Source organism: Lissotriton helveticus, chromosome 9 (assembly GCF_964261635.1).
Source record: "Lissotriton helveticus chromosome 9, aLisHel1.1, whole genome shotgun sequence".
Lineage (NCBI taxonomy): Eukaryota > Metazoa > Chordata > Amphibia > Caudata > Salamandridae > Lissotriton > Lissotriton helveticus.
The window spans coordinates 655,706,960-655,734,186 of record NC_136070.1 but is presented as its reverse complement, the minus strand read 5'-3'; the positions used below and the strand labels follow the sequence as shown (position 1 = coordinate 655,734,186).

Here is a 27,227-nt window from a genome sequence, read left to right as displayed (position 1 = left end):
TCATTGGTACTTAAAAACAGGGCACAAGTCCTAACAAAAGAAGTTGGGGGGGGAGGGTTGAGGGGGGGGCGCAGACGTCACGACAGGAAGTGATGTCACGAAGGTGGCTTGCACCATCAGACTCATTGCCTCCCCTCGCTCACCCCTTAGATGCGATTGAATCAGAGAAGCTAGCTCGTGAGCAGTGTTCTGAATGAGCTCCGATCTCGCCCCAGAGAGGCCAAAGAATGAATGTGTGGCTCCATTTTCTTCAGTAATCGAGCTCCTGGTAAAATAAGTGGGGGGACGCCGTCCACCCGTGTAGTACCCCGACTCGAGCTCAGCTTAAAAAGCAAAACAGGAATCCATCCTGTTAGTTCATTTCCAAAAAGGATACTGCCTTCAGTGTCCGCCCTATTCCTGGCCTCCTTATAACAGCCATCAATCACAGTGAGACCCTGCAAATGCATGCAGAGCGCTTTCTAAACACAACCTGTTCACCCGACTGTAGTATTTTATCAAGCATTTACAAAGTAATAGGTCTTTCATTTGCGAGAGTTTAAGCGGTTGGCATTCTAAATGACAATGCCTTCTATTTATGTTTTAAAAACCAAAACATAAATAAAAGGTATTATTGTCATTTACAATGCCAATAGCTCAAAATCGTGTACATGCGAGACCTATTGCATTGCAAATGCTTGTTAAGGATAGATATTAATATAATTTGCTCCCCTGCCAACATAAACCTCCTCAAGATGGTCAGACTCACTGTGAACACAATAGGTGAGACTATATACACTTTTTACAAGGCTGGTTTTAGCTCAGGCCATCTTCACCAAGACTCATGCACAAGCCACAAGTTGTGAATGTGGCAGAAAAGAAAGCACAGAATATATCTGAAAAGAAATTACTCTTTATTCTTGGTCAGACATGGTTTTCAGAGTTACTGCCAGGCTGTGCGGAGTTTGACTACGTTGTCTGGAAATAGGAAGATGTCCCAATAATCCAGTTCTTCCAGAAGGTTGGTAGCGCTGGGATTGCGTCAACCACACTGCAGGTGCAGCAGTAAATGTGAATTTCTCAGTTTCAAACTACCCAAGGGGAACCCTGCATCTAGGACAGTCCGCCTCAGGTTCCATGCCTGCTGACCGCTCTCTGCTTCAGTTTTTCTCAGAGTGTCTTTGTATATCCGTGTGCCACTATTATAAAGGGGTACAGTAGTGTTTCTCACAGGAGTGCAAGGTGGCGTCAATGTCAGTGTGTAACTCAACCTATGTATACATCTATAGCCTTATTAGTTTTGGTGGTTCTCCTCTGGTGTTGATAAGTGGTTTGTGCTGTTTTTGTTTTCACTATGTGCCAAAAGGGATCTCTGGCTGTTTCTTTTGTCATGTTGCACTACATAAACACACTTACACTTATGTGCACCAGTTGTGCGACTCACCAAGTAATATCTCTCTGTGTGGAACTGTGTGCTTTTGAGTCTGACAAGGTGTGTCTGTGTCCCAGAGTTTGTCATTCCATCAATGAGTTTATCTGTCTGCTTAGCTTACGCTCTTCTAGGATCTCTATGACACGTATGTGGTTGGGCGACTGGCAAGAACACATGCAGTGCTTGTTTTTCTAACTACAACTGTGGTTCCATGGATGCCATGTAGCTACTTTCATTTTATTCTGTCCTGTTCTCATCATATCTGTGAACACAGTGTTTACGTGTAACATTGATACTCTATAAAGCCATGGTTGACTTCTTGGGTTCCGTTGTAGGTGCCTGTGAAAGAAGCCATAGATGCTGACGGCAGAAGGACCTACAGCGTGAAGGGCTTAGTAGCAGCACATGGGCTCAAGGTGCAGGCTCAAATCTTAAAAGTCCTGGATGAATACAATTTGGTGCCAGTTTTGGGACACTAACTTCAAGCTACCATATTGTATTTTCTATTATTTAGTCCGAAAACTGGGTTGTTGTTAGACCTTTAAAGCTTACGCAAGCTCTTACACAAACATCAACTTGGTCAGCTGATAAATCAACAAACTGGTCTGCAATGTATCAATGACTATTCATTTCAATACCTTGGTATATGTTGCACCATATTGTTAGGTAAAAGCAGTTTTATTTCCTAGTTTAGAGTAGACCTGTCAGCCGCTTGATGTGAAATTGAGCTGCAACAAGTATGTCAGAAGATCAGATGCATTTTAAGAAATGTACCTGATATAGGGTCAAATCAAGTGGTGTAACTTGCTGTGGCTCCACATCACAACATCAAGGAAGGGGAGGGGGGGGTTCAGAGCAAAGAGTTCCTGAGTCAGGCATTTATTTGAGTGTGTCCCCTATGCTGAATCACTGTATAAAACAAGCTCAGAAAAAGTCATTAAGTCTTGCATTGGCTCCCAGCCTTTTGACTTTGCCAATGTTTGCTTAGTCATGTTTTTTGTAACATGTTATTGTTGGGGAACTGCAGCCCCCCGCCAGTAAATAAAGAGAAAGAGAAATAGTTTTGAATTCAAAACCCAGAAAGTAGTTCCTGGCACCAAAGAGAATTTCTTTGTATGAGAATGCGCTACTTGTAAAAGAGAAAAGTGTCATCACTCACAATGAAGTGAACCAGTGACTGAAGTGGACGGACCCATTATCTGTATAAAGTAGTGGTTGGAAGAAAAATGCAAATGCCACAACAGCTGACCAAAGGATGAAGAGGGCTAGCTGAAAACACCTATCAGTGAGAACATTGCACATATATAATTTTACTAAAATCAAAAAGGTATTGGTGAACGCCAGACCCAAAAATAAAATTGTTACAGATTAAAAAAAGAAAAAAACGCCAGTGAGTTATACCTCAAAGGAGATAGGTAAGGGATGCCCTCACACACAAGGACCACACGACGAAGACCAAAGGCTTGTCTCCACTACGAATACCATGGCACAGACTGATCAGTGATCATACAGTTGTCAGGGAAGCCAGTACTCCACTGCAGTAGTTTTGTCTTCTCCAAACCCACAGGTGCTGTGTTTTTCCTGCCGTCACATAGGGACACACTCAGAGCGGGAGTTATACAGTCTATAGATATGTAGTTTAAATTTCATATGTAATAACTACCTATGGTTCCAAATTGCGGTTTTTCTGTTGTCTAGTTTCATGAAAAAATTGTGAATAATACGCTTGGATACGGAAGTACTCACACTGTGTTAGAGAAGAAATGAGTGAGTAAATAAAATGGTCGGGAGGCACAATTTCGTTATATATGTATTATCCAAGATTCCATCTAGGATTATTGTGTGGCCTTGTCACTAGGTAACACTGGTCACATTTGCCTCACTGGGTTTGTGTGAGTGCACTTATCCAGAGTAATCTTTTCTTTAGAAAAGTGTATTTGTGAATGGATAGGTCTATCAAAACTTTTACCAAATGTAATCAAGTCGGTGTTTATAAGTTTGTGTCCGCTAGAGAGTGTAACAATATCATACGTTTAAATCTCCTTTTATTTTCTATCCGTGTCTGTTTGTGTAATATCTCAGTGAACCTTACTGACAGTTCTTGTGTTCCTATGTTTCGATGTTCTTGGGTATGGTTGGTCTGTGCAATTTCAACTCAAAGTTCCTTTGTGTGAGTATGTTTGCCTCTATTGCAGCTATTTGTGTTTGATTATGTATCAGTGTTTCTGACTTCAATGTTATGAGTGTTCATATGTTTCTGAGTCTTTGTGTTAATGTACTTTATTGTAGTTGGGAGTTTGTGAGGCTGTGGTGTTTTTCTGGTGGCTTAGAGAGTGCTTCTTATGGCATGTTCAGAGGTAGGAATATAGAGTGGTTTGGCAGAGAGTGCTATTGAGTGTGTGTTGTGAAATTCTGTCGTTTGCAGTGTGTTTTTATTTCTCTGGATGCATTAGTGACTTTGGTCCTGATTTAGATCTTAGCAGATGGGTTACTCTGTCACAAATATACCATCTCCCGTAAACATTAATTCCATTATATCCTTTTGCCCTTTGTCTTAGTATTAAGCATGTGTTACTATATGTTTCTTCGTAAGAGTATTTTGTACTGTTAAAACAAGAATCTGTGTTTTCCCCGTGTATACGCACGGTTTTGTGTATGCACATATGCTCGTCACTGAGTTCTTTTTAGATCTGGTTTAACAGCAAAGTGTGTAAGACATATTCCTGCCATTTCTTTAAATAAAGTAAGTATACATTGACTGGGTTTTGGTTCCACCCAGACGACCATTAGTCTTACGCTTATGCTACTGGTTCTCTAGAGTGCTGCATTGAGATACATGAAGTTCTATTTTACATCCGAAAAATACCCTCAACCATCACCCATTCAATTATTTACCTCAATTAATTGTTTTTAACTGCAGCAGACTTGTTTTAGTGTTTTTGTCAAGTGTGTGACATTACCACCACTACATTTACTACCATGACTACTAACACCACCACCAGCTTTACCCCACCAACATTACAGCCATCACCATTATTATCACCACCATTACCACAATTATCACCACCACTAACACATTATTTGTGTATGCCTGTTTGCATGCTTTACCGCCTTTTTTGTCTTTGCTAATGCTTGTTTGTTGGTGTTTGTGCACCTTTTAATGTAGAAGTGTTTCTCTGGTTTGTCTTTAGGCATGTGAGTGTGTCTATTTCCATTGATGTGTGTCTATGGGTATGTGTTTGTGGGTGCTGGGGAGTTTGAACAGCCAGTAAGTATTTTTTTTCTTTTTCTGGGCTGCTTGACACCCGACGATCTTCAGTAGAGCGCACCCAGTCTTATGTCCGGGTTCCGCCACTCCCTTGGTGTTCTATAGACCCCTTTGAGTACAGAGTGCTTTATCAAGTTCCAGGGGGCCCAGGTACAAATCCGCTGTTAAAAAGTCCTGTCTGGAATCCCTCAGAGTCCTCAGCGTCCTAACACCTTCATGAGACCACTGACTGATGATCCCAGTCCACGGCTTGCGGCTCTCCAACCAGCCACCGTCACTCCTGGGCTGATGCTATCCAGGAGGCCCCTCTGTCTTTCTCTTCCTGGTGGGGGTGATTTCTGGCACAGTACTCGTATGCTCCAGGTGTAGACCCTCAGATCAGCTTCCCGGGCATGTACGGCCGTCCCCAGAGTGTGAGGTCGTCAAACTGACAGATGGCAAGGCTCTGCAAGAGAAATGCGTACGGCAGGTGAGTTACAGCAATGCGATAGCTCGGGTACAGATGAAGGGGCGCTGCTGCACGGGATCTGATAGGGGCACAGAATGAAGTGGGTAAGTGTCTGAAGGAAGGTGCACTGTCCAAACTCTACTCCTGGAGGGTACCGAATGAAGTGGGCGAGTGTCTGAAGGAGGGGCACTGCCCAGACTCTAATCCTAGAGGGCAACAAATGAAGTGGGTGAGTGTCTGAAGGAGAGGGCACTGTCCAAACTCTACTCCTAGTGGGCACTGAATGAAGTGGGTGAGTGTCTGAACAAGGGGCACTGCCCAGGCTCTAATCCTAGAGGGCAAAGAATGAAGTGGGTGACAGTATGAAGGAGGGTCACTGCCCACACTCGAATCCTAGAGGGCACAGAATGAAGTGGGCGAGTGTGTGAAGGAGGGGACACTGTCCAGACTCTACTTCTAGAGGGCACAGAATGAAGTCTGAAGGAGGGGCACTGCCCCAACTCTAATCCTAGAGGGCAAAGAATGAAGTGGGTGAGTGACTGAGGGAGAGGGAAATGTCCAAACTCTACTCCTAGTGGGCACAGAATGAAGTGGGTGAGTGTCTGAAGGAGGGGCACTGCCCAACTCCAACTCCTAGAGGGCACAGAATGAAGTGGGCGAGTGTCTGAAGGAGATGGCACTGTTCAAACTCTACTTCTAGTGGGCACAGAATGAAATGGGTGAGTGTCTGAACAAAGAGCACTGCCCAGACTCTAATCCTACAGGGCAAAGAATGAAGTGGGTGACACTATGAAGGAGGGGCACTGCCCACACTCGAATCCTAGAGGGCACAGAATGAAGTGGGTGAGTGTCTGAAGGAGGGGACACTGTTCAGACTCTACTTCTAGAGGGCACAGAATGAAGTGGGTGACTGTCTGAAGGAGGGGCACTGCCCCGACTCTAATCCTAGAGGGCAAAGAAGGAAGTGGGTGAGTGTCTGAAGGAGAGGGCAATTACCAAACTCTACTTCTAGTAGGCACAGAATGAAGTTGGTGAGTGTCTGAACGAGGGGCACTGCCCAGACTCTAATCCTAGAGGGCAACGAATGAAGTGGGTGACAGTATGAAAGAGGGGCACTGCCCACACTCGAATCCTAGAGGGCACAGAATAAAGCAGGTGACTGTTTGAAGGAGGGAGCACTGTCCAGACGCAACAACTAGAGGGCAGAGGATGAAGTGAGTGACTGTCTGAAGGGGGGGGCACTGACCAGGCTCCGCTACTAGGGGGATTGGACTGAAGCAGTAATCATGGGCTCGACCCTGATACTAGGTCGCACATGATGAAAAGGTTGGCTCTTTCGCTTGCCTAGGCACAAGGGCATACAATAAAGGGAAATATATGACCTGATGTCAGATAATTGACAATTAAGGGCAGGCACTACCATGCTCTGATATCAGGCTAAGATAATTAGTCTGTTACTAACAATACTCTGATAACAAGGTGCAGCGATTAAAAGGATTGCCATTCCCATGCAAAGACACCTGGAAGTACTGAACAAACGTGATGGCATCACCACGCTGCTCCCAGAAAGCACAGAATAAAGTGTCTGGCAAAGAATATTCTTTGTCAGAGAGCAAAGAAAGACGCCACCAGCAATTCACGTACACAATAGCCAAAACACATGGGTTGTAGAGGTGGTCACTTCTGAGATTCAAACCATGGGGGATTCGAAATATGGAACAGATACTTCCAACGAGCGGATACCAAGGAGCAGAGGATGAAAGGAGTGCTAGTACGTTGCATGCTCTAGCAGTTGATGACATGCTGCCCATGCCATAAAAGAGCAGAAGTGTTGGTGGTACCATTCTCTAACACTATAGGGGCGAGCGGTGCATATTGAAGGTCTGACCCTACCCAGAGTCTGATGCAAGGGTGAATGAATGAAAGGGACAGCACTGGCCATCAATCAATAACTCGGGCAAACAATGTTGCTTTCACTGTCCTCACCACGTGGCACAGTAAAAAGGACCAGGCAGTGTCATAGAATTAAGGATATGACATTATCAGTGGCCTAACACCATTATTACAAAATTAGGCTCTACCACTCTCCATCTTCAGATAGTAGGGCCCACAGAAAGAAGGATTTGGTACAATTCATAACTCGATGCCAGTGGCTACAAATTAGAGGGACTTTGTCCAGCCCTTCTTGGGGCACTCCTGATTCTGAGTTTTGCAAAAGCCTCTCACCAGGCGACTTGAATCGGCGAGGTCCTGTGGGGTCTCACCCTCCATGTTGGGTAACAGACGGTCTGCCCCAGCCTGGCACAACATGTTCCAGATGCTTATATTAAGCCTGCCTGCTGCCAGATGCAGTGGGGTGCAGCCATTGTACATGATGGGGTCCACCTCAGCCCCGTGATCCAGGAGAACGGCGACCAGGTTGGCATCACCCATTTCTACAGCCAGGTGGAGCGCAGTTCGACCACAGGTTCGGTCCTGGGGTAAAGACAAGAAATGTTAGCGAGAAGATGGGGGGAAAATAGTGCCCCATTCCTTCTTATCACCCTAAGGAGCCCATTACATTCCCATTAACTTCAAGATCCTTTTCTCCTTCTCAACCTCCCGGGAGAGGCTCTCCTTCTGATCAAACACTAAGCGGCACTATACCTCCCCATAACCCTTGAACCTTTCTCCTTCCCATCATCCTCTTTGATTACTCCCCTTTCCATCACTCGCAAGATTACTCTCTGCTCCCTACCAACCTTTGTAAAGCACATCATTTAAATCACTGCAGATATGACTCTCCCAATCACAATTCGAAAAAATCTCCATCATCGCTATCTTTTCTGGATATACCTTTCCCTTTACCACCTTCTCCTGAGAAACCTCTCTTTTGCCTCACATACTGAGAGGCTTCATTCATATCCATCTGCTGTGTATGGCATATATTTCAATCCTTGCAAAAAAAGCCAATCGCATCTACCCAGCACCCATATACATATCGCCACTCCACACTGTTATCATAGAGATTTACTCTTAAGAGACTTTCACTGTTTCCATTGTTCACTTTTCTCACGTATAGACACCCTGCTTTTCTCAAAATCACCATGATTTCAGCAGCACTCTTAACTCCCCCAGTCCGGCCAGCAGGTGTCACTGTAAAAGTGTTGACTGCAGCCCTGGTAGCAGGCATAACTGTAACAGCAACATTACATGCTTTGTCCAGCAGGTGTCACTTTAACACCAGCACCACTATCTACGTCCAGCAGGTCTAATTGTTTAAAGAGTATACCAGTCCCCACAGCATATGTCACTGTGATAACAACATTACCATACTATAACAGCTGAATACCCAGTTGTAGCCACTAGTCGTCATTATAGGAGCAGTACTCCTAGTTAGGTAATCCGATATCACTGTATAAGCATGCAACAGCAGCACGCCAATCACTGGCCAACAGATGTCGCTGCCAGAGCATTATGTGGCTCGCCATCGACAGGGCCGTATTATTTCAGAACCCCTTTCAGCCCTGGCCATCACATGTAAATACACCATTAGTGTCTCTTCCGCTTTTGTTTTACTAACAAAGTCCTGTCTCACCTGGGCGTTGATGTCAGCCCCCAGGGCGAGCAAGTACTGCAGGATTCCCCAGTGCTGGTGCAGAACTGCCTGGTGCAAGCATGTCAGGCCTGAAAAACAAAACAAGTTCTTTAGTACCTCCTCAGTCACCAATGATCAAAACTTGACATAAGGGTTAAGGGGAGGAGTAGAAGGGAAATAGCCCAGTCTGTAACAGCTATCCTTCTGAGATTCACAACCTGGAGCACTCCCTTCCATCCTGGAAGGTCAGTGGAACACACTTCCACCATATTTTTAATGTCTTCACAGTGTGGCAAAGATCTTCCCTTTAATAATAATTTACATTCTATAGAGTTGGAAGAATTCTATAAAGTTGTTCACCAACCAGAGAATCTGAGTCACTATTGAAATAAAAATGTAATACCCACTGATATCTGTGAATTGGCGATGTGGGTTGTGCAGCAATAGTATCTGGGTAGTGAAGAATTGCTATAAGTATGTAATATCCTCATCTACAGGACAGGATCTTTTTTATAGTCATATGGTTAGAATTAAATACTAAGCAGTAACCAAACAGAAAGCAGGAAAAATCTGGATTTTAATAGCTAATAAAAAACATTAAATGGTTGCATTCCTTTGAGGAAGATCTGAATTTAAGGAAAAACTATTTTAGAAGGCATGTTTGGATTTCCATGTGGCTGTCCTGCAGATCTAAATTATGGAAATGTTTCCTAAAAGCACTGCTATCCTGTTAGAATAAGGTTTCTTGGTAAAGAGCTATGTGACATTTTGTTACAAAATCAACTCGGATCTTGTATGCTTATCTAATAATTGCCATATATTACGTGCTCTGCGAGGCACAATGTCACCATGAGTCTCTATGGTCTTTTTACATATTCACGTAAGTGTGGAGCACTAGCATGAGACATAGGGTCAGGAACATGCAAAAACAGGACACATTTCTCAGCAGGCGATCAATTAGTCGAAAAAGATAATCGTTCATGAACTCCGTTTAGTGAACTGTTGAGGATTAGAAATGTTTAAGTGAAGGGAACTCAATTTATGATATGTATCAATTAGCCAAACCCAAGTAGGCAGATGAAAGCCCAGTATATTTTTATTATTTTGAATAAGACCCTCACCTACTCTATTAGTTGAATACTTCATCATCAGGTCTCATCCTCGTCCCTAGAAACAAGGATGGGCTCAACATGAGTTTACGGCGCTGCTATCTGACAGGACGAGAGCGCCAGGAGGCGCCTGAAAGCTGCGCTCTGCTCCGCTTCGCGGGACGCCGAGCGAAGCCCTGGCAAAGGGCGGGCCCTCTGTGGCCCTCAGAGGCCGGGACGGGTCACCCCACTTGGTCCCACTGTTGGAGGAGGTACAGATACTTTTTACCTACCTATAATTCCTGCATTTGTACTGCCCATTGTCTCTTTTGTAGTCCTGATTTCCACTAATCATGTCCATCTGGGAGGAGCTGAATGCCCTGTGTGGCACGAAGTATGTCCCGGACGCTTTGACCCCCCTTATAATGGATAGAGTCGATGACCAACTAAACTGCACTCTTCAGGATGTACCTTTATCCCCCAATAAAATCCATGCTCAAGCCAACACTCTGTCCTGTGGATCAACCAGCAAAAGGAAGCATGATGAGGATAAAGACAATGCCAATGATGATAATCTATCTAATGTTGAAGTTGACAAAATGTGCATTAGCCCATCATTATGCCCCTCCAACCCAACTATAGACACACCAGCTAAGAACAGAACACATGACAACCTATCACCCCTTCAACTTATCTTACTGGCTCAGATCGAGCAACTGTTAATCTCGGCATTATCACCTCTGATCACAAAAATCAACGATCTAGGGGACAGGTTGACCTGTATTGAAACAACAATAAAAAAGAACTATTCATTAACCGAAAAAACTGCTACACCTACTTGCCCTACTCCCTCCATCAACTATGATAATCCTAAGCCCACAGCATGCAGAAAAATTCAAACTCTTGAACCCCCCTTCACTACACTCATTCCAAGAGGCCGGAATGCTACTTTTAACCCCGTACTCGTACCTCATAGAGCTCCTAGGATTACACCAGAAAGAAGGCATCGCATCAATCTACCTCCCGAAGCCGCCCCATACGTGACTGTTCTCTCTGGGGTCCCTACATTGAGTCAGGACAAACTTGAAACACACCAGGACTTGCTTAACAAAGCCATTTTCTGGCTACAACATAACAGACCGTTGCCACTTGCACTTGATGGTGGAATCCTGAGCGTCAGGAGGGTGGGGTGGCTAGGTACGTTGCCCAAAGACATTTCGGGGGACTTGATTTTAATTAAATTTAAGAATAGGAATATTGTACCCTACCTACGTTCTTCCCAGCATAAAGAAGGAGATGGCCCCATTTGCATTTGGGACTTGCATGATTTTTATCCCGGCCCCCGATACAATTCGTTACCAAGACTAATGTCATTGAATCATAATTCTTGGTGAAAGGGGAATCTGTGTACCCTGTGCTATTAATTCTTTATTTTTTATCTAGTTTTGACTATGCACGTATTTTGATTAGCTGATTAGTTAAATTGTTTTCGTTCATTTTAATAGTTGATTTCTTTTTACCTTGTAATGATATGATGAGTCATTTATGTATGTATGTATTTTTCTTTTTGTTGCTTTTATGGTTTTAAACTAAAAACCGAATAAAGCTTATTTGATTTGATTTGAGTTTAGAAAGCACTTCTTCAGAGGCAGATATAAAAAATAAAAATAACTAAGGGCTACCCCGATATCCCTTTATTTTGGGTGTCCCTGCTATGGTTAAAACGTAAATATGAAGATGCTTTTGGGCATAAATCGCCATCCATCTTTATTGTTGTCAACATGTTTCAGCCGGTAAACAACCTTTACAACGCGGTCAAAACACCGCAGTGCCATCACAATGCAGATTTTACAACACAAGTCGTTACCACGACTTGCACTGGAGGGCGCTCTAGACCAAGGAATAGTAGATTTACTAATCCAACAGCTTCCCTACTGTACGCAGGCTGGAGTTGGAATAGTAAATCATACTATTCCTAAGTCCAGCACTCTACAGCGCAAGTCATGGTAACGACTTGCGTTGTAAAAGCTGCGTTGTGATGTTCCGCGATCATTTTGATCGTGTGGTAACATCATACATCCGTGTCAGCCGTTTCCCAGAGTCCTCTATGGGTACCCAGCTTTCATTAGGACGAAGTTTACCCCAAACATTTTCTTATTGTCCTATCCCAATTAGTCGAGTGTACTCATAGCAATTAGGAAGAATTTCTATATTTAAGGCATGAATGATTACTTAGCATGGAACACACAGGCACCTGCCAGAGCCTGTAAATCACATAAAAACATGCTTAGTCTAATCAACACTACAAAAATGACCTTCAACACCTTGTTGTGTCTCATTCAAACAAAGAGGAGTCAGGTAATGCAGTCAGTAAAAACAAACAAGAACACCACACAGTGCCTGTAAAGTAACAAAGATGGTGGCACACACATACTTAAAAAAAAAGTATAAAATAGCGATCATCTTTCGTTCTTAGTATGTCTCACTCTATGTTTATAGAGTTAAAATATTTCAGGCATGAGCAGTTATATGCCTCTGTAGTCACACACTGTGAAGTAAATAAGGTAAGAAATATATTTGTCAGGTGTTTTATCATATGGGAAATGTGTCTCTGTCCCTCCATATACCTCAAAACACTTCAATTTACTTCATCAAGGGGGCTGTGTCATCTTACCACCTACATCTGTCGTACCGATTCCCGACTGTTTGTTAATCGCGTTTGGCTGGCTGCATCAAGTATGGGAGGCACCCAACATGATTACGTGTGTGAGTTTGCATGTACAACTTGTGTTGCATTGATGCTTGTGTTCTGCTCATGTATTTATAGGAATTGTAGTCTAGTCATTTGCACTTCCACTGGTACTATGTTTCTTTCTCACTAAGAGGAAATGCTCTCAAGTTACAATGGATGGAGCTTATTTTATTTCTTGAAAGAGTACCATGACATTACTATTTTAGACCTTATGAATCCACGATGTCACTAAATGTTTCTATCAGTATAGCATTCATTGCTTAGTTAATCATTGTGACTTAATGAATTTATTCACAGATTTATTGAAATATGTACTACAATTTAATGTTTCATTTTGCTTGTCCTATTATGATTATATATTTATAATCGACTAAAGAAATCAATCAATGTATTTACAGGTAAACTGCAGAGTGTACCTGAATTATTTTGTGCTTCATTGCTGGCAGAGGATATGAACCTATCGAATTGTCCCGATAAGCAATACATAGACATGCTTTGTCAACTTCCCTAATTTTCAAAGCCAATCAATGATATACTCCTCATCCCTAAATTGTTGAGAAGCGCATCTGCATGCAGTGGTGCATGTGGGAATCGATGCATTCATTTTAAATAACAAAGCGAGAGAGTAAGGGATTTTACACTTTATCAATGTGAGTTGAGAACTCCTGGTCCCCAGAATTACTTACAAAAACAATAAAGGAGTATCCACTCAAAAACAGAGAGAACGTGAAAATGCGTTCCTCTGGATAAGGGCTCAGGTGCTCAATTCAGCACCATGTGCCTCAGCCTGTTCTCGGATAATGCATATCCTTATAGAAGACCCCTCACTCACCAACCTACCTGAATTGAGCACCTGAGCCCTTATCCAGAGGAACGCATTTTCACGTTCTCTCTGTTTTTGAGTGGATACTCCTTTATTGTAATCGATACATGCAGGCAGCCATCCTAACCAAAGGTTTCTATTCCAGAGGCCTTGGTAGAAACCTGCATCCACTGATATAACCTCTGCCAAGGATCACCTCTAGGAATGCTACAGGAGGTCACTATTCATTGCTAGAAACTCTGGTGCAAGGTATCAATCCATCATTTTCACTTTAATGGCAGGCGCACCACTTCCTTTAGACACGACTCGTCTAAGGAAAGGTGCACGGCGGACATTAAAGTGTAAATGTAGCATGGGGGGGGAATCCCATCCGCCAAACTCGTAATCAGGCCCTTAGTCTTTCTTCACAGTGGTGGCCATTTTGGTCAGCTAGTGCTTTCATACAGAGGTCCAAGGTTCAGGCCTATGGGGCCTACTTCCATCACACAGCAGGGTTTCATTGCACAACATGAGCACTGAAGGCAAGCCAGTTTGCATCTGTTCTTGCCCAGACTGCGGCCAGACCTTTCTGCTTGTTACCTGTTTAACCAATGGTGGCTCCTCTGCTATGGCGGAAGAGCATGACCCCATTGCTTTTAAATAGTGCAAAGAAGAAACATAACCAGTCATACTCACTTTCCCCATTCTCGTTGCAGGCCTCATTGCAGCCTGCTTGAAGAACAAGCCCAGGCCCCCATTCCCTGGTTGAGCGTCAAACCAGGATGCTCAAAACCAATCACAACACTGCACTGCAATGTTGTGATTGGTCAGGTGAGCCTGGGTGCTTACCAATTACATTGCTCAGTGGGGCCTGCTTCCTGTTCCTTGAGTTCCACAAGGAGAGCAGGAGCAGGGATGCGAGACCTGGCGCAAAGGTAAGTTTACTTTTGTTGTAATGTTTTATTTTTATATTCGCGACCCTCTTGCTTGACAGGGCCGCCCCAGCCCGCCACCTGAGTAGACGCCCTCGGAGGGACATTACCCCGCCTCAGAACCCCTTCGTTGTTTTCTTGGGACTCCCATTTGGAGAGAGGCACGGTTATCTTTCGCTGTCTCCGGTTTTGACCTACATGCTGCACCACGTCAAAAATAGAAAATACCAGAGGATAGTTTCAGTGAGCTGGGTGTAGAAGATTGTCCTGTAGTTCTTTATTTATTCGAACTACCAAGAAGTTGAAGAAATTGATAGATCGTAAGCCAGTATCTTTTAATTTTAACTGAGAGTGACGGCTCGTTACCATATACTCTGGAACTTGCTCCCTCTCAAGATGCACTTGTAAGAGAATGCTCCTGAAGGCATAAGATGTATAATGCAATGTGGGAAGATTAAATTGTTATCCTGAAGAAGGCGGGCAGTTATCTACTTGGGACCCGCCGAAACGCATCGATGCTTTTTTATTTGGGAATACTCCACGGATACATGACGGATGCATTTCTAAGTATCAAGCTCAAAATATTTCCTACCTAGAGCTTCTCTGCATCAAAAATCATTTATTCAATTGTCTAAGTACCGTGTTGTTTCCCTGATCTGATTTACATTGTTTGTTGCTGTAGCTCTGTCCCACTGTTAGGATTATTGTGTTTCTATGCAATGTTTTTTTAACCTGTATTCATACTGTATTATGAATTTTTAACTATATGGCTATTGTTGTCCCAATAATATTTTTTTAAATAAATTACTTGTTTATCCTATTTTTAGCAGTTGTTTGCCTTTGATTTGTTTTTCTGGTTCACTTCGAGGATAGAATAAACCTGAGAGTGTGTACAGATACCTTTTCGGGATCTGAGTGTGATTGGTAGAGTGGTGTATCATATTGGTGTGTTATACTGGTTTCCCAGGGGAATCTTTTTTAGACAACCGCCACCCGAGAGCCATGCTGGCCACCACTGTGTTTTACATATGGTAAAACCATTTCCTCATTATAGCTGTGAGCACGTTTATATTCTATTCTCACCACTTATGCTTTGGGGCAAGTTACTATGCAACATCTAGCCGAGCTAGGACTTTATCTGAAGGAAACACCTTTCCTTATTTCCGACTCCATTCTATTTTCAATCTCATTTACATGTAGGTTTTCTTAAAGCCTGCTTGAATTTGTCTATGCAAAACCATGTCGCCATTCATGATTTGATAGTTGAGTTGAATTTGTACATTTTATGCATCACATAGACATGGCTTCACAATGGGTTACCTCAAATTTTAAATGGAATGGTACCTTTAAATTGCTCACAGACCACAGAAATTGTGCAGCGATCTGGCATTTATTTACAAAAGCACATTAAATATACTAAATTGTTTCTTAACATCCGCCCCTTTAACACATATTGAGGTCCGGACGCAATAGACCTACTAACACCCTTACTCTTAGACATCGACATTAAGTCATCTAATTTAATCGTGCTAAGAGATTTGAATTCACTTTGAAAATCAATTGCATCCACTCAGGAATATATTTAATGAGCTTTGGGACTCTTCAAAACCAGAGTAGAAGTATCTCCATCCCACGTTCACATTTTATGGGGCATGAACTAGATATAACTTGTTTAAGTTCTTGTTTATTTATTTATCTCTCTTGTCCTTCTTCCCATTCCCCAGATGGATCATTTTCTTCTCCCTTTTATGCGTAGACTTCAAGAGAAGCATAAATGGACTGTTGGTCAGACTTGACAACCAAAGCCACATACGTGGAGAGTGACTTCAGCAGTAGCTCCAGACCTTCATCTCCCTGCTGAATTTGAGGACACCTAGGCAGATCCTCTGATCAAGCTGGATGTTTATTACCAATAGCTTAGCTCTGCTTTGTATTCAAGGACTCCTATTAAAGGAGAGCTAAAACGTCTTGTGTATCCGTATTTGGTACACTAGGAGACTTGGTGATCATCATGACCTACGCGCCATGGAACATGGTTAGCAATATATTTAACATCTCATCATTAAATCAGCACAGCTGAAACTGAACTATATTTACAAGCGAACAATACCCAAAAATAAAACACATTTGCATTCTTGGTGTATTATTTCTGTTCCAAACGTGTCTGCAGTATTTTTTTTAATATTAGAAAATCAAGAGACTCGCCGCTGTATCTATTTTACAGAGGCCTAAGATGCTAAATGTCACTTACTATTGTGTACATTTATATAATGTGTTCTCAACGAATTTTGTGGAAGTGGCAGTAATTATGTCACGATGATTTCAAGTTTTAGCTGATAGATATGATAGAAACTGTATCACAGTATTTTTATTACGAGAATGTAATTACTTTTTGTAATGGTTTTTATTAATCATACACATAAAGGGAATTGAATTGAACACTTCATTAACAATAGGTGTGCCATTACAGGCTGTATGCCCCTATATGCACCTTACTATCAGAACCCTTATTCACATGGGACACATTCTGATAATAGCAGCTAAGCATAACAGTATGTTCTGTTATCTGGCAAGCACTTACTTTCTGAAACGTGTGAGTGAGAGTAAACCTACTGACTCAGAGTTTTTAAAGATCTGCTATAGGTTGGAACCCGTTACTAATGCTTCTCTAGGTTATGGAAAGGTACCTGAGCACCTTAATGTTGTGTGCTTTTGTAACACGGCGACTGTAAAAAAAAAAAAAACATTGTTGTATCCTGTCAGCCTATCAAATTACTGCCTAATTTCACAGTTGGCTTATATTACAAAATTGTTGAAAAAACTTTTCATCAATTATTGGCTTTTTTTAAACCAACAACCTACTACTGCATCCTTTGCAAGTAGGCTTTGGGTCATGCGGTAATACAGAAACAGTGGCTGTCTCTGTGCTTGATAACTTATGCCGGCATGCCCACAATTACATTCCTGCAGCACTGAAGTTTCTGACTCTATCAGCAGCCTACAATAATGTAAACTTCTTGATCCTTTTAGATAGATTCAAGGATCTCGGCGTTGAAGATCATGCATGTGAATAGCTTCTTCACAGGTTATTTCCATAATACCTCTCAGGCGTGCATGTTCCCCTGTCCTACTTGGACATACAATGCATCGTCCCCTTCATGCCAAACATTCAGGGGACAAAAGTTTGTGGTGTAGAAAGGCTGCAGTTTATTACAAAACATGGATCATACATCTTGCAACTTACTGATTGGTCATTCGCGACCCATGTTTGCTTATTACATATCACATTTATCACTCTGAATATCGTCCACTGGTTTTACCTCAATTTCTGGCTGATAGCACTCCCCTGCGTGATGGCTTTTTTGCAGGTGCCTCGAGTTCTGTGGGTTCTAGGCTTACCCTGCTACCGACCTTGTTTCACGGCCATCAGACCGAGCCCGGGCTGCAAGTGCTGTTCCACTTCTCTGGACCCTTGCTGGCCTCTCGCCTGCTCTCCATGTCCCTGCCATGTGGCATCCCAAGGACAATGTCTGAGCAGCTCTTCTATTCTGACTGACATTGTGTGCTGTCACCTGCTCCCCCATTTCCCTGCCATGAGGCATCCCAAGGACACTGTCTGAGGAGCTCTTCTACCTAGATTACTATCTTCTCTGGTTCCCCTTTTTTGCCGCCTCTGCCACGCTGCCAGTGGTTTACCGATCGGTGGCAGCTCCCTCTTCTGCCTGTTCAGAAGAAACCCAGCTGTTCCAGGACCCCAACTCTGTTAAGTAGTAACATGTAGCTGCCCACCACCGTTAAGTGTACCCCATCTTCTAAGTCAGTGGTTCCCAAACTTTTTTGACCCGTGGCTCCCTTGACCTAATTTGTAGTTGGCCGTGGCTCCCCACCTTTTTTTTACCGGCGCACCGGGGTGCTGCTGCGCAGACTTTGGGAACCACCGCAGTAGACCTTTGTACTCTCTACCATTCCTATGTGACTCTTAGAATGTATCCATTTGTATCTCTTCCTTGAGTGACTTTACAACCTGTACATTTGCAATTTTTTCTATTTGTCTCTTCCCTGTGTGACTTTACTACTTGTACATTTGCAATTTATTTCTGTTTATATCTCTTCCCTGTGTGACTTTATAACTTGTACATTTGCAAATTTTTCTGCTTGTATCTTTTATGTAACGCATGTAATCCTAAATCCTTATGTATCGCAACTGGTTCTTATGTAAAGCGCTCTGACACCTTCGGGTAATGTTCGCGCTATATAAAAAGAAAAGGTGATGTCAGAAGTCATTAATAGGCAAAAAGCTTTTCATCCAGCATATTTATGACTACAAATAGAGGACATGATGACCTAAAAAGAATTCCTGATCCATCTTGATGCATAAATACTAAAGGTTATTCTTAAAATATGACACTCCTTGACTGGATTAGGCATTCACTATAGCAAATAGGTGCTCATATGTATGTCACTCTAGTAACACTTGTAGTTATTTGCTTGATCCAACAGAAATATTCTGGAAAAGATTGAAAAACCGTGTTCCACCTGTGACCAGTCCAGCTCTGTTTGGAAATTGAATTTGGATGTCCAAGTTAAATAAATATAATTCTCCGATTTCTGATAGGCCAAAGACACCCAAGGGCATAGATTGGTCAATAGAATAGAGGGGAGTGAGCATCAGATTTTCCTGCAATCAATCTGGCATACAATTAATACATTATACGACGAGCATGGCGCACAAAAGGGGCAGAGGAAAGGGAGGTGAATGTGGATTGATAGGGGTGCTAAGTGAGAGAAAACACTATTTTGTCAAATAAATAACGTGTTTGAAGACTTTCAAAACAGAGAGGAAGAGAGTGTGTGCGCGTTGTTGTCTGGAGTATGTAAAAATACCTGGTGAAATCCGACAGACACCTTACCATACCCGTCCGAAAGCACCTGTACCCAAATATTTATCAGAAAAAACATTAGGGGGATGTAACACCCCAAACATCCCCCTGAAGCTACTCTCCTGAAGACACCTGAAGATGCTTTTCCTCAAAGTACATATATAAATAGCCATAACATCTGACAGAACCACCATAAACATAGTGACGTTCGATATCCTCTATGAAACTGAAGATGTGTTGTGAACCGAATGCATGTACATCCCCCGGAGGGCCGGTAGAGAGCAGCAGTGAGCCGTAAACCACAGAACGCCAGAACGTCAGTCACAGACACCTTCTCGGCGGCGAGCAGCGAGCGGGTTGTGCTCTCATTCAAGCCCATTCAAGTCCGTCCTGATCTGGTTCCCGGCTCCCGGTTCCCCCGCACCCAGTAAAACAACTCCCGGTGCTGACGAGGGGGGTCAAGAGAGCGGTGGAAGCAGGTGGAAGCCAGCAGGCGGAACCGCCGTGAATGTAGACGCGGGCAGACGCGGGCAGACGCGGCGCTCTATCCAGCTCCCGAGTGAACGACCTCGGAGAGCTGCTACAGACTGCTACAGACTGGACTGCGACAGCTGTGTTTTCAAATTCATCAGCATCTGCCAGTGAACGGAGCGACTGGAGCTTCTACGACTGGTCACAAACTTACCTGCTTACAAGCCACAAGCTTCATACGAGGAGCTCTCGGTAAGCGGATCAAGCAGTGGGAACCGAACCAAACTGCTACATCACGCAGTGAGCTACCCCACCGGAAAGCCGCACCTGGGACATAGGACCTGTTTCTCCTGATTAAAGACCGAAGGTACAATTTATTCCCATGTTGCCAAACTTTTGAGCATTTCATTGTGGGTTAAGGCACGCGAGTCAGACTGCGCATGAGGCGCTCTCCTCGCATTTGTGCGTTTGTGCATTACGGTCAAGCCACATCTTGGGCCATTCTTTCTTTCCGCATTTGAAGCATGCGAGCATTTGAAGCACTTGAAGCACGCGAGTCGGAGACAGCGCATAAAGGCGCTCTCCTCGCGTTTTAACATTGTGGCCAACAGTTGTCTGCAATCGGCTTCCCTGGGCCATTCTATAATTATTGAAAACAATGCGAGTTGGATCCAGCGCATAAGGGGCACTCCTCGTGTGCTTCACTACGAATTTACTGCGATTTGCATTTACTACAACACGCTTTTATGGCTATTGTTTGTGTTTAGAACCGAGTCAGAGTCAGCGCAGGAGGGCGCTCTACTCGAGCCATTATATCGCAGTAGTCCTTTTTTGTACACAGCTTCCCCAGGGCTCTTTCTGTGTTTAAGGCTCTATTAAATACAACTGGGAATTACTATCTAAGGGACATATATATAGAATATTACCCCTGAGGTATTTGAGCTCTGGCGATTGTTAAGAATACTCAGAATTACCCAAGGAAGGTAGACGGTTTTCCAGATTAGTGCCCGCAGGCCCCTATCCGTCATCCTCCGACGGCTGCTGTTCGCAGTGTCCGGTCCATTGCCATTTGCCTTTGCTTGTCTCATATTGGAGGTTTTGCCAGTAACGGCAATTGTGTGTTGGTCACTTGCGCAGCGAGCAGAAAAGCAGGGGGAGGCCGTGTTGGACCCTGTGGGTTTCTGGTGGAGCTTGAAACGCGGGTGTGCACCAATAGTTGGAGATCTGAGGTGCGGTGTGTAGAGAGGTGTGGAGGTTGAAGAAAGACACAGGTCTAACCCAACTAAAACTCAATCATCTCAAGAGTCTGTGGATATGAGATCTGGAAACCAACGTAGGGCGCTACCCAAACAGAAAATAAGACAAAAACGGGAGGAGAATAAGGACATTACCACTCCACCCAAGCAGAGCCAAGAACATGTAAACGAAGCCTGTCCCGGAGTGTGTGCTAAGGAGGCAAACGAGTACAAAAATGAGTTGGCAGAGGCAGTAACATCGGCCTTAAGAAAGGATCATCCAAATGACCAGGCCCAACTGCTTGTAGCTCCTACCATCTCAGGTCAAGACATTAAGGTCGTGCCACATGTTACCCATGCTATTCAGCCATCCATACAGAGTCTTTTTCATAATTATCAACAAAAACGGACACAAAAACATCAAAGAAAAAACAAAAATAATTGTGGATATGATGACACCTATGAAATGTTTTCTCCATCCTCAGTTCCATGGGGTAAAAAGGGAGCTAATCCATGTGTATTATCAGAGGCCTCCTTAGAAATAGATGAACCGAAGGAGGTAGCAGTCAACTACAACAAGATCATTCCTAGTATGGGCAATAAGGGGAATAGTGATGAAAAAGCTGATAAGGTAGAAAATGTTGAAAATGAAGAAAAAAAGTTAGGGTCATCATTAAAACCTAAACTTTCCCATCAGTCTTCGGGTCAGATTGGGACAAAAACAACATTTCATAAAGCCCAAATTCATTCGCACAATTTGCACGACGCTGTACTATGTTGTACGGAGTCCATTGGGGTTGGTAGCGGTCCAACCCCACTCAGTATCCGGATAGCTGGAGGTCACAAGGAACAAGGTTCAGTTATTAATATCTCCTCTGGTCTAGAACAGAATTCAAGTGATGAGGTTTTTGTACTGGACCATATTGCCAAAGACATGGCTTTACTAACTATTGATCTAGTATCTAGCCCAAATGGTCATCCTGAGAATGCTGGTAATGTAAGACCTCTCAAACTGGACCAATCAAGTATAACCTTGGAGAATAGTTACTACTTGAATAAATCACTACTGGCTCCAGGCGCAGTTAATGGTGAAAAGGTCCATTGTATATCTGAACGAAAAAAATCCATTAACCTAGATCCAAATGATCCGCTGAATCCACTGGATTTTTCTTTGCTAACAAAATTTGATGGGAATTTTCAACCAAGACCAGAGCAAAGAGAAAATAAAACTAGTCGTGAATGTGACTTATGAGCCAATCTTCTGCACACTATGGATTCAATCACTAATGCCCTAAACTTTCATTCAGATAAATTAGATATGCAAGTTGATATTTTAAGTACATTAGCAACACATGTGGCCGGAATAGATGTAAAGTTGCAGCATCTATCTGATTTGATTATTAGGGTACAAGTACATTAGCAACACATGTGGCCGGAATAGATGTAAAGTTGCAGCATCTATCTGATTTGATTATTAGGGTACAAAAGGATAATGAAGGCCAACTAATAATTTGTACTTGCGCTCAACTGATTGATAAAATATCAGATCTACCGGTAATTGTTAGCTCTATGTTACAGGAGGTAAAATTGCTATCTGTTAGAAAGGTTCAAGGCATTAAAGAGGGCATAAAATGTTTATGTAGACAATCCACTACCGTTGATCTTATGGATGGTGGGGGGGATACTACAGATAAAAAAGGCTCCATATATGTAGACAGACATAAATCAGTTAACGATAACAAAATAAATAAGTCTCTACTGTTACATGAAGAAACGAAAAGTAATGTTGTGGAGACAAATAAATTGTTAATTGATACCTCCAATAAAGCACAAGATATACAGTCACTAGAAATTAGACAAGTTAAGAACACAAAACATAAACATAAAATCTTATCTAAAAGGGAAAGAAAAAGATTGAGGAAGAACCATAATAAAATCCCTTTGGGAACAAATCATATTACAGATGAGGTAACCACAAATCATATAAATATCAAAGATTCCTCAAGAGTGGAAGTTACTGCAAACCGTACCAAAGAATTTGAAAAAAAAAGCCCTTTTCCAATTTTTAGGTGTGTTAAAAAACTTGAACCTAAAATAAGGGATGTACAAAATGACATCCACTCAACACAGGGTGAGGCCATCTTTAATGTATGTCCCGAGGCTGCTCAAAAAAGGGATCCCATGTCTAACCATCCACGTGGTAAATCGGTGGAACAACTTGGAGTGCAAACTACCCCTACTGGGGAAATGTAAATTTAACAAATCCGCATGTTTCAGGTACAAAATTCTACGTTGCTCCCCCCTGCACTTTAGTACAAAAATCCATCGAGTTGCCTATCTCACGCCAACAGGTAGAACCTATATTGGACCAGGTTGTTGTGAGGAAGGTTCAGGCTGTCCCAGAAGGACAAATGGATAAAAGGAAAGTAGTCTTCTGCCCTGAGTACATCACGAGGGGAACTCATGATGTTCTGAACCGTGGAAATATCCTGAAGTTATTCACTGCAATCCCAGATCTGACAGACATAACATCGGTAGATCTGGAACTTGTGGAGTTTAAGATCGACCGCAATATTGAAACAACTGTGACTACTTGGCGAATTGAGGATATTGTCAATAAAATATTGGCCAATGCAGATATATTTGAAAAATGGGGCATTAAACTTAGGTCCTTTTGTGAAACCCAATACCCAACTTTGTTGATTCCGGTTAAATCACCTTGCAATTCGATACAAACAAAGGGTGTACAAAAAACAGTTTATGGTTCACCTGTCTGAGTATTGAAAGGTGCCTCAGGCCCATCAACTGAGGTGAATACGATGCGGGGTATTAAGATTAAGAGCTGCCAGTCTGGATCCAGAGTTTGTGTTGAATTACGGTCCACACCTAATCCAACTGAGGATTGGAGTTGGCTTCCCTCAATACTATCAAAGGTTAACTCTGCAAAGAAGGACTGAAGCCTATCTCCTTCTAAAAAAACATTTAAATCCCTAAAGTTTTGTTCTTGGAACGTAAACTGACTCAAAACTCTTCTTGAGGATCCGAGTGTAACGAGTTTTTTGTACTCCTTTGATATCTTAATATTACAGGAGACCTGGCAAATGTGTAGTGAACCTATTATTGGTTATTACGAATATCTGAACGTGGCAACTCGTGAGGCCTCTATAGGTCGCCCTAGTGGTGGTCTCTCCATATATGTCTCCTTAAATCTAGATGTTAAACACTTTGAGATAGACCTCCAAGTAAAATGGATCTTGTGTGTTAAATTCATTGCCAAACAATCATTTATCTTCCTAAATGTCTATTTGAGTTCAAAGAAAAACATAAGGTCCTCACAACTCGATCTATTATGGGAAATGGTAAAATTGTTATATTACGATCATTTGGACTCAATGATCATTATAACTGGGGACTTTAATATGCATCTTTTTTCGTATAAAAAAGGAATGGTACCATCATCCACCCTATTAGAATGGTCTAATTGTGAGTTCAGAAAATATAATTTAAATATTCTCATAGATGCTGATAATATTCTTACATTTAGGAAAAGTGCTAGTCCTTCGATAATTGACTATAGCATAATTTCAGAAAATCTTGTTAAGGCAGTCCAAAGTTATCAAGTTGTACCAAGAATCGAGAGCGACCACAACCCACAAGTTATTACTATTGCTTTAGCATTCAATTATCTGCCCGAGTCAAAAACAATTAGAACATCAACTACCGTTTTTAACTTAAAAAGGCTCATATGGAATGATGAAATTAAAAAGGATATCTTGGACTTTCTAGCTGGCCTAATGGTTGATTTACAAGATGCGATACTAGAGGGGAAAAATCCGGTAGACCTTTGGCCTTGTTTATGTACTGCACTTGTGTCAAATTTTACTAAATTAAAATCTACAGGTGGTAAGACGTTAACTCAAAAGAACCAAGGATGGGTTTCCCCTCGCGTAAAACATCTTAAAAGAAAACTCAATAAAACCATAAGATCATTATATAGGAAAGCGAAAGTGTCCATTTGTGCTGTGGTCGCCCAACAAATTAGACAATTAAAAAAGATTTACAGGAATGAAGTTTGGAAGTCCAAACAAGCCTATTATGAAACAATTTGGGCCAAATTACATCACGCCTGCAAATCAAAAGACCCTAGGCTCTTTTGGAGTTTAATTAATAATTTAGAAAATGGAAACAATAGAAGCAATAGCGCAAATATTGATGAATCAACTTGGGTATCTTTTCTAAATAACTCTAAAACAGCTCAATTAGGCCCTCAGTTTGTTCAAGACAAATTTATTCCTATGCGTAATAAATGTCCTGATATAACCGTAATATCTGGGCAACCCCCGACAAATATCCCGGTTATTGAGCCTTGGACATTTGATAAAGTAAAAAAAGTGGTACCTAGGATTCGATCAAATGGTGCGCCTGGACCTAACGGAATGCCAAATGCCATATTTAAAGCTGCCCTGAAGGATTGGCCAGAGGTCCTTACCCTGCTGTTTAATGATGTGCTTAAAACTGGTAAAATTCCAGACTCTTGGCAGGGTAGTATCGTCCAACCAATCTATATGTATTTATTTATTTATTTAAGGACTTATAGAGCGCCTGGTGACCCGAGGGCATCCCCGCGCTATAAACTGTAAGTTGGCTAAGAGGGGAGAGAGGAGGAGCGGAACTCTTTATTTGGGGAAAAGCAGCGTTTTAAGTTGTTTGCGAAAGCGAAGGTAGAAGGGTTCCAATCGCAGGCTGCGGGGAAGCAAGTTCCAACGAGAGGCTGCCTTTACGGAAAAACGACGGCCTCCGGTACGTGCCTTCCTAAACTTGGGAACATTCGCCAGTCGATCATTGTCCGATCGAAGGGACCTCAAGGCCTTGTACGGGGTAACCATTTCTTCCAAAATGGAGGGGCCTTGTCCATTTAGGAGCCTATGGGCAATGCACATAGCCTTGAACTCGATCCTCTCTCGTACTGGCAACCAGTGGAGTGCTTTGAGGGCAGGTCTTGCGGAAGATCTGGAGGGGAGACCAAGCAGCATCCGGGCAGCTGCATTTTGGGTTCGTTGCAGCTTACCCAGGGTGGATTCAGGGGCTCCCAAATAGACAGCATTACTGTAATCCAGTCGGGCAAGAACTAGTCCTTGAATCAGTAGTTTCCTGGATGGTGGGGGGAGTAGGAGAAGAATCTTGCGGACTGACCGCATGAGTCAAAAGCAGGTACCGGCTGTTTTAGTAGCCTGGGTTTTCATGGTAAGGTCTGGTTCAAGCCATACCCCCAGGCTCTTAAGTTCTTTTCTGGGGGAGGGCACCTTACCCAGGGAGTCGGGCCAAACAGATGGTGGGATAGTTGTCCATTTCTTGCCCATCAGCATGACCTCTGTTTTGGACCCATTGAGCTTGAGCGAAGATTCGCACATCCAGTGATGGATCTTCTGGAGGCAGTGCAGAAGACTGTCTGGGCGCTGGTCTAAGTGGGACAGTGAGACGACCAATTGCGTGTCGTCCGCGTAGCTCACGATCTTGAATTCAAAGGGGGCAACTACATCTTCAAGAGGGGCCATATAGGCATTAAAAAGGGTAGGGCTCAATGAAGAGCCCTGGGGAACCCCATTTATCAAAGGAAGAGAGTCAGACCGGGAGCAGCCATCCCAGACCTGGAAAGAGCGGCCCGAAAGAAAAGACTCCAACCAGGCCAGCGCTGTGCCCCCGAGTCCCGCCCTAACCAGCCGGTGGAGCAGGACACGGTGGTCCACCGTATCAAAGGCTGCACTAAGGTCCAGGAGGATCACTGCCACTGATCCCCCCGAATCCAAAATGCACCTTGCCTCCTCGATGACAGCGAGGAGGGCGGTGTCCGTGCCCTGGCCAGGGCGAAACCCCGTTTGGTACTGGCGCAGCAGATTGTTTGATTCCAGAAATTGGGACAGCTGCGCGTTGACCAGTTTTTCGGCAATTTTGCTGATGCCAGGAAGGAGCGAAATTGGTCTATAGTTGGCTAGGTCGGAAGGGTCTAGTTGTTTTTTTTTTAGCAGGGCTTTGACGACCGCTCCCTTCCAGCTAGGAGGGACTATGCCTTGAGACAAAGAGGCATTGATCAGCTCCGTGACTGGAGGAACGATCACTGGGGCGACTGCTTTAAGAAATCTCATGGGTGGGGGATCTAGGGGGGAGCCACTTTTCATTTTGGCCAGGGTCTTTTCGACTTCATCCAGTGTGACTGCTCTGAAGGCATCAAGAGACGGCCTGGGGTGCTTCCTAAGCTGGTGATAGGTGCGATCGTGTCCCGGCAGGTTAGCTGACTAGGCTGTGGAAGTGAGTCCAGGATGGTGGTGATTTTGGAGTCAAAGAATTTTGCTAGTTCTTTACTCC

At 43.1% G+C, this 27,227-nt stretch overlaps 1 protein-coding gene across 1 annotated transcript in view; it reads right to left on the bottom strand.

The window, feature by feature from the left end:
• Positions 1–876: 876 nt before the first annotated feature.
• Positions 877–27,227, bottom strand: part of LOC144781759 (NF-kappa-B inhibitor epsilon-like) — a 123,173-nt gene continuing 96,822 nt past the window's right edge. The window contains exons 4-6 of the mRNA XM_078660746.1: positions 8,705–8,793; positions 7,354–7,602; positions 877–5,124 (exon numbers count right to left, since the gene is read on the bottom strand). Coding sequence (XP_078516872.1) covers positions 5,053–5,124; positions 7,354–7,602; positions 8,705–8,793 — 410 coding nt within the window. The 3' untranslated portion in view covers positions 877–5,052. The remainder of the gene's footprint in view (positions 5,125–7,353; positions 7,603–8,704; positions 8,794–27,227) is intronic.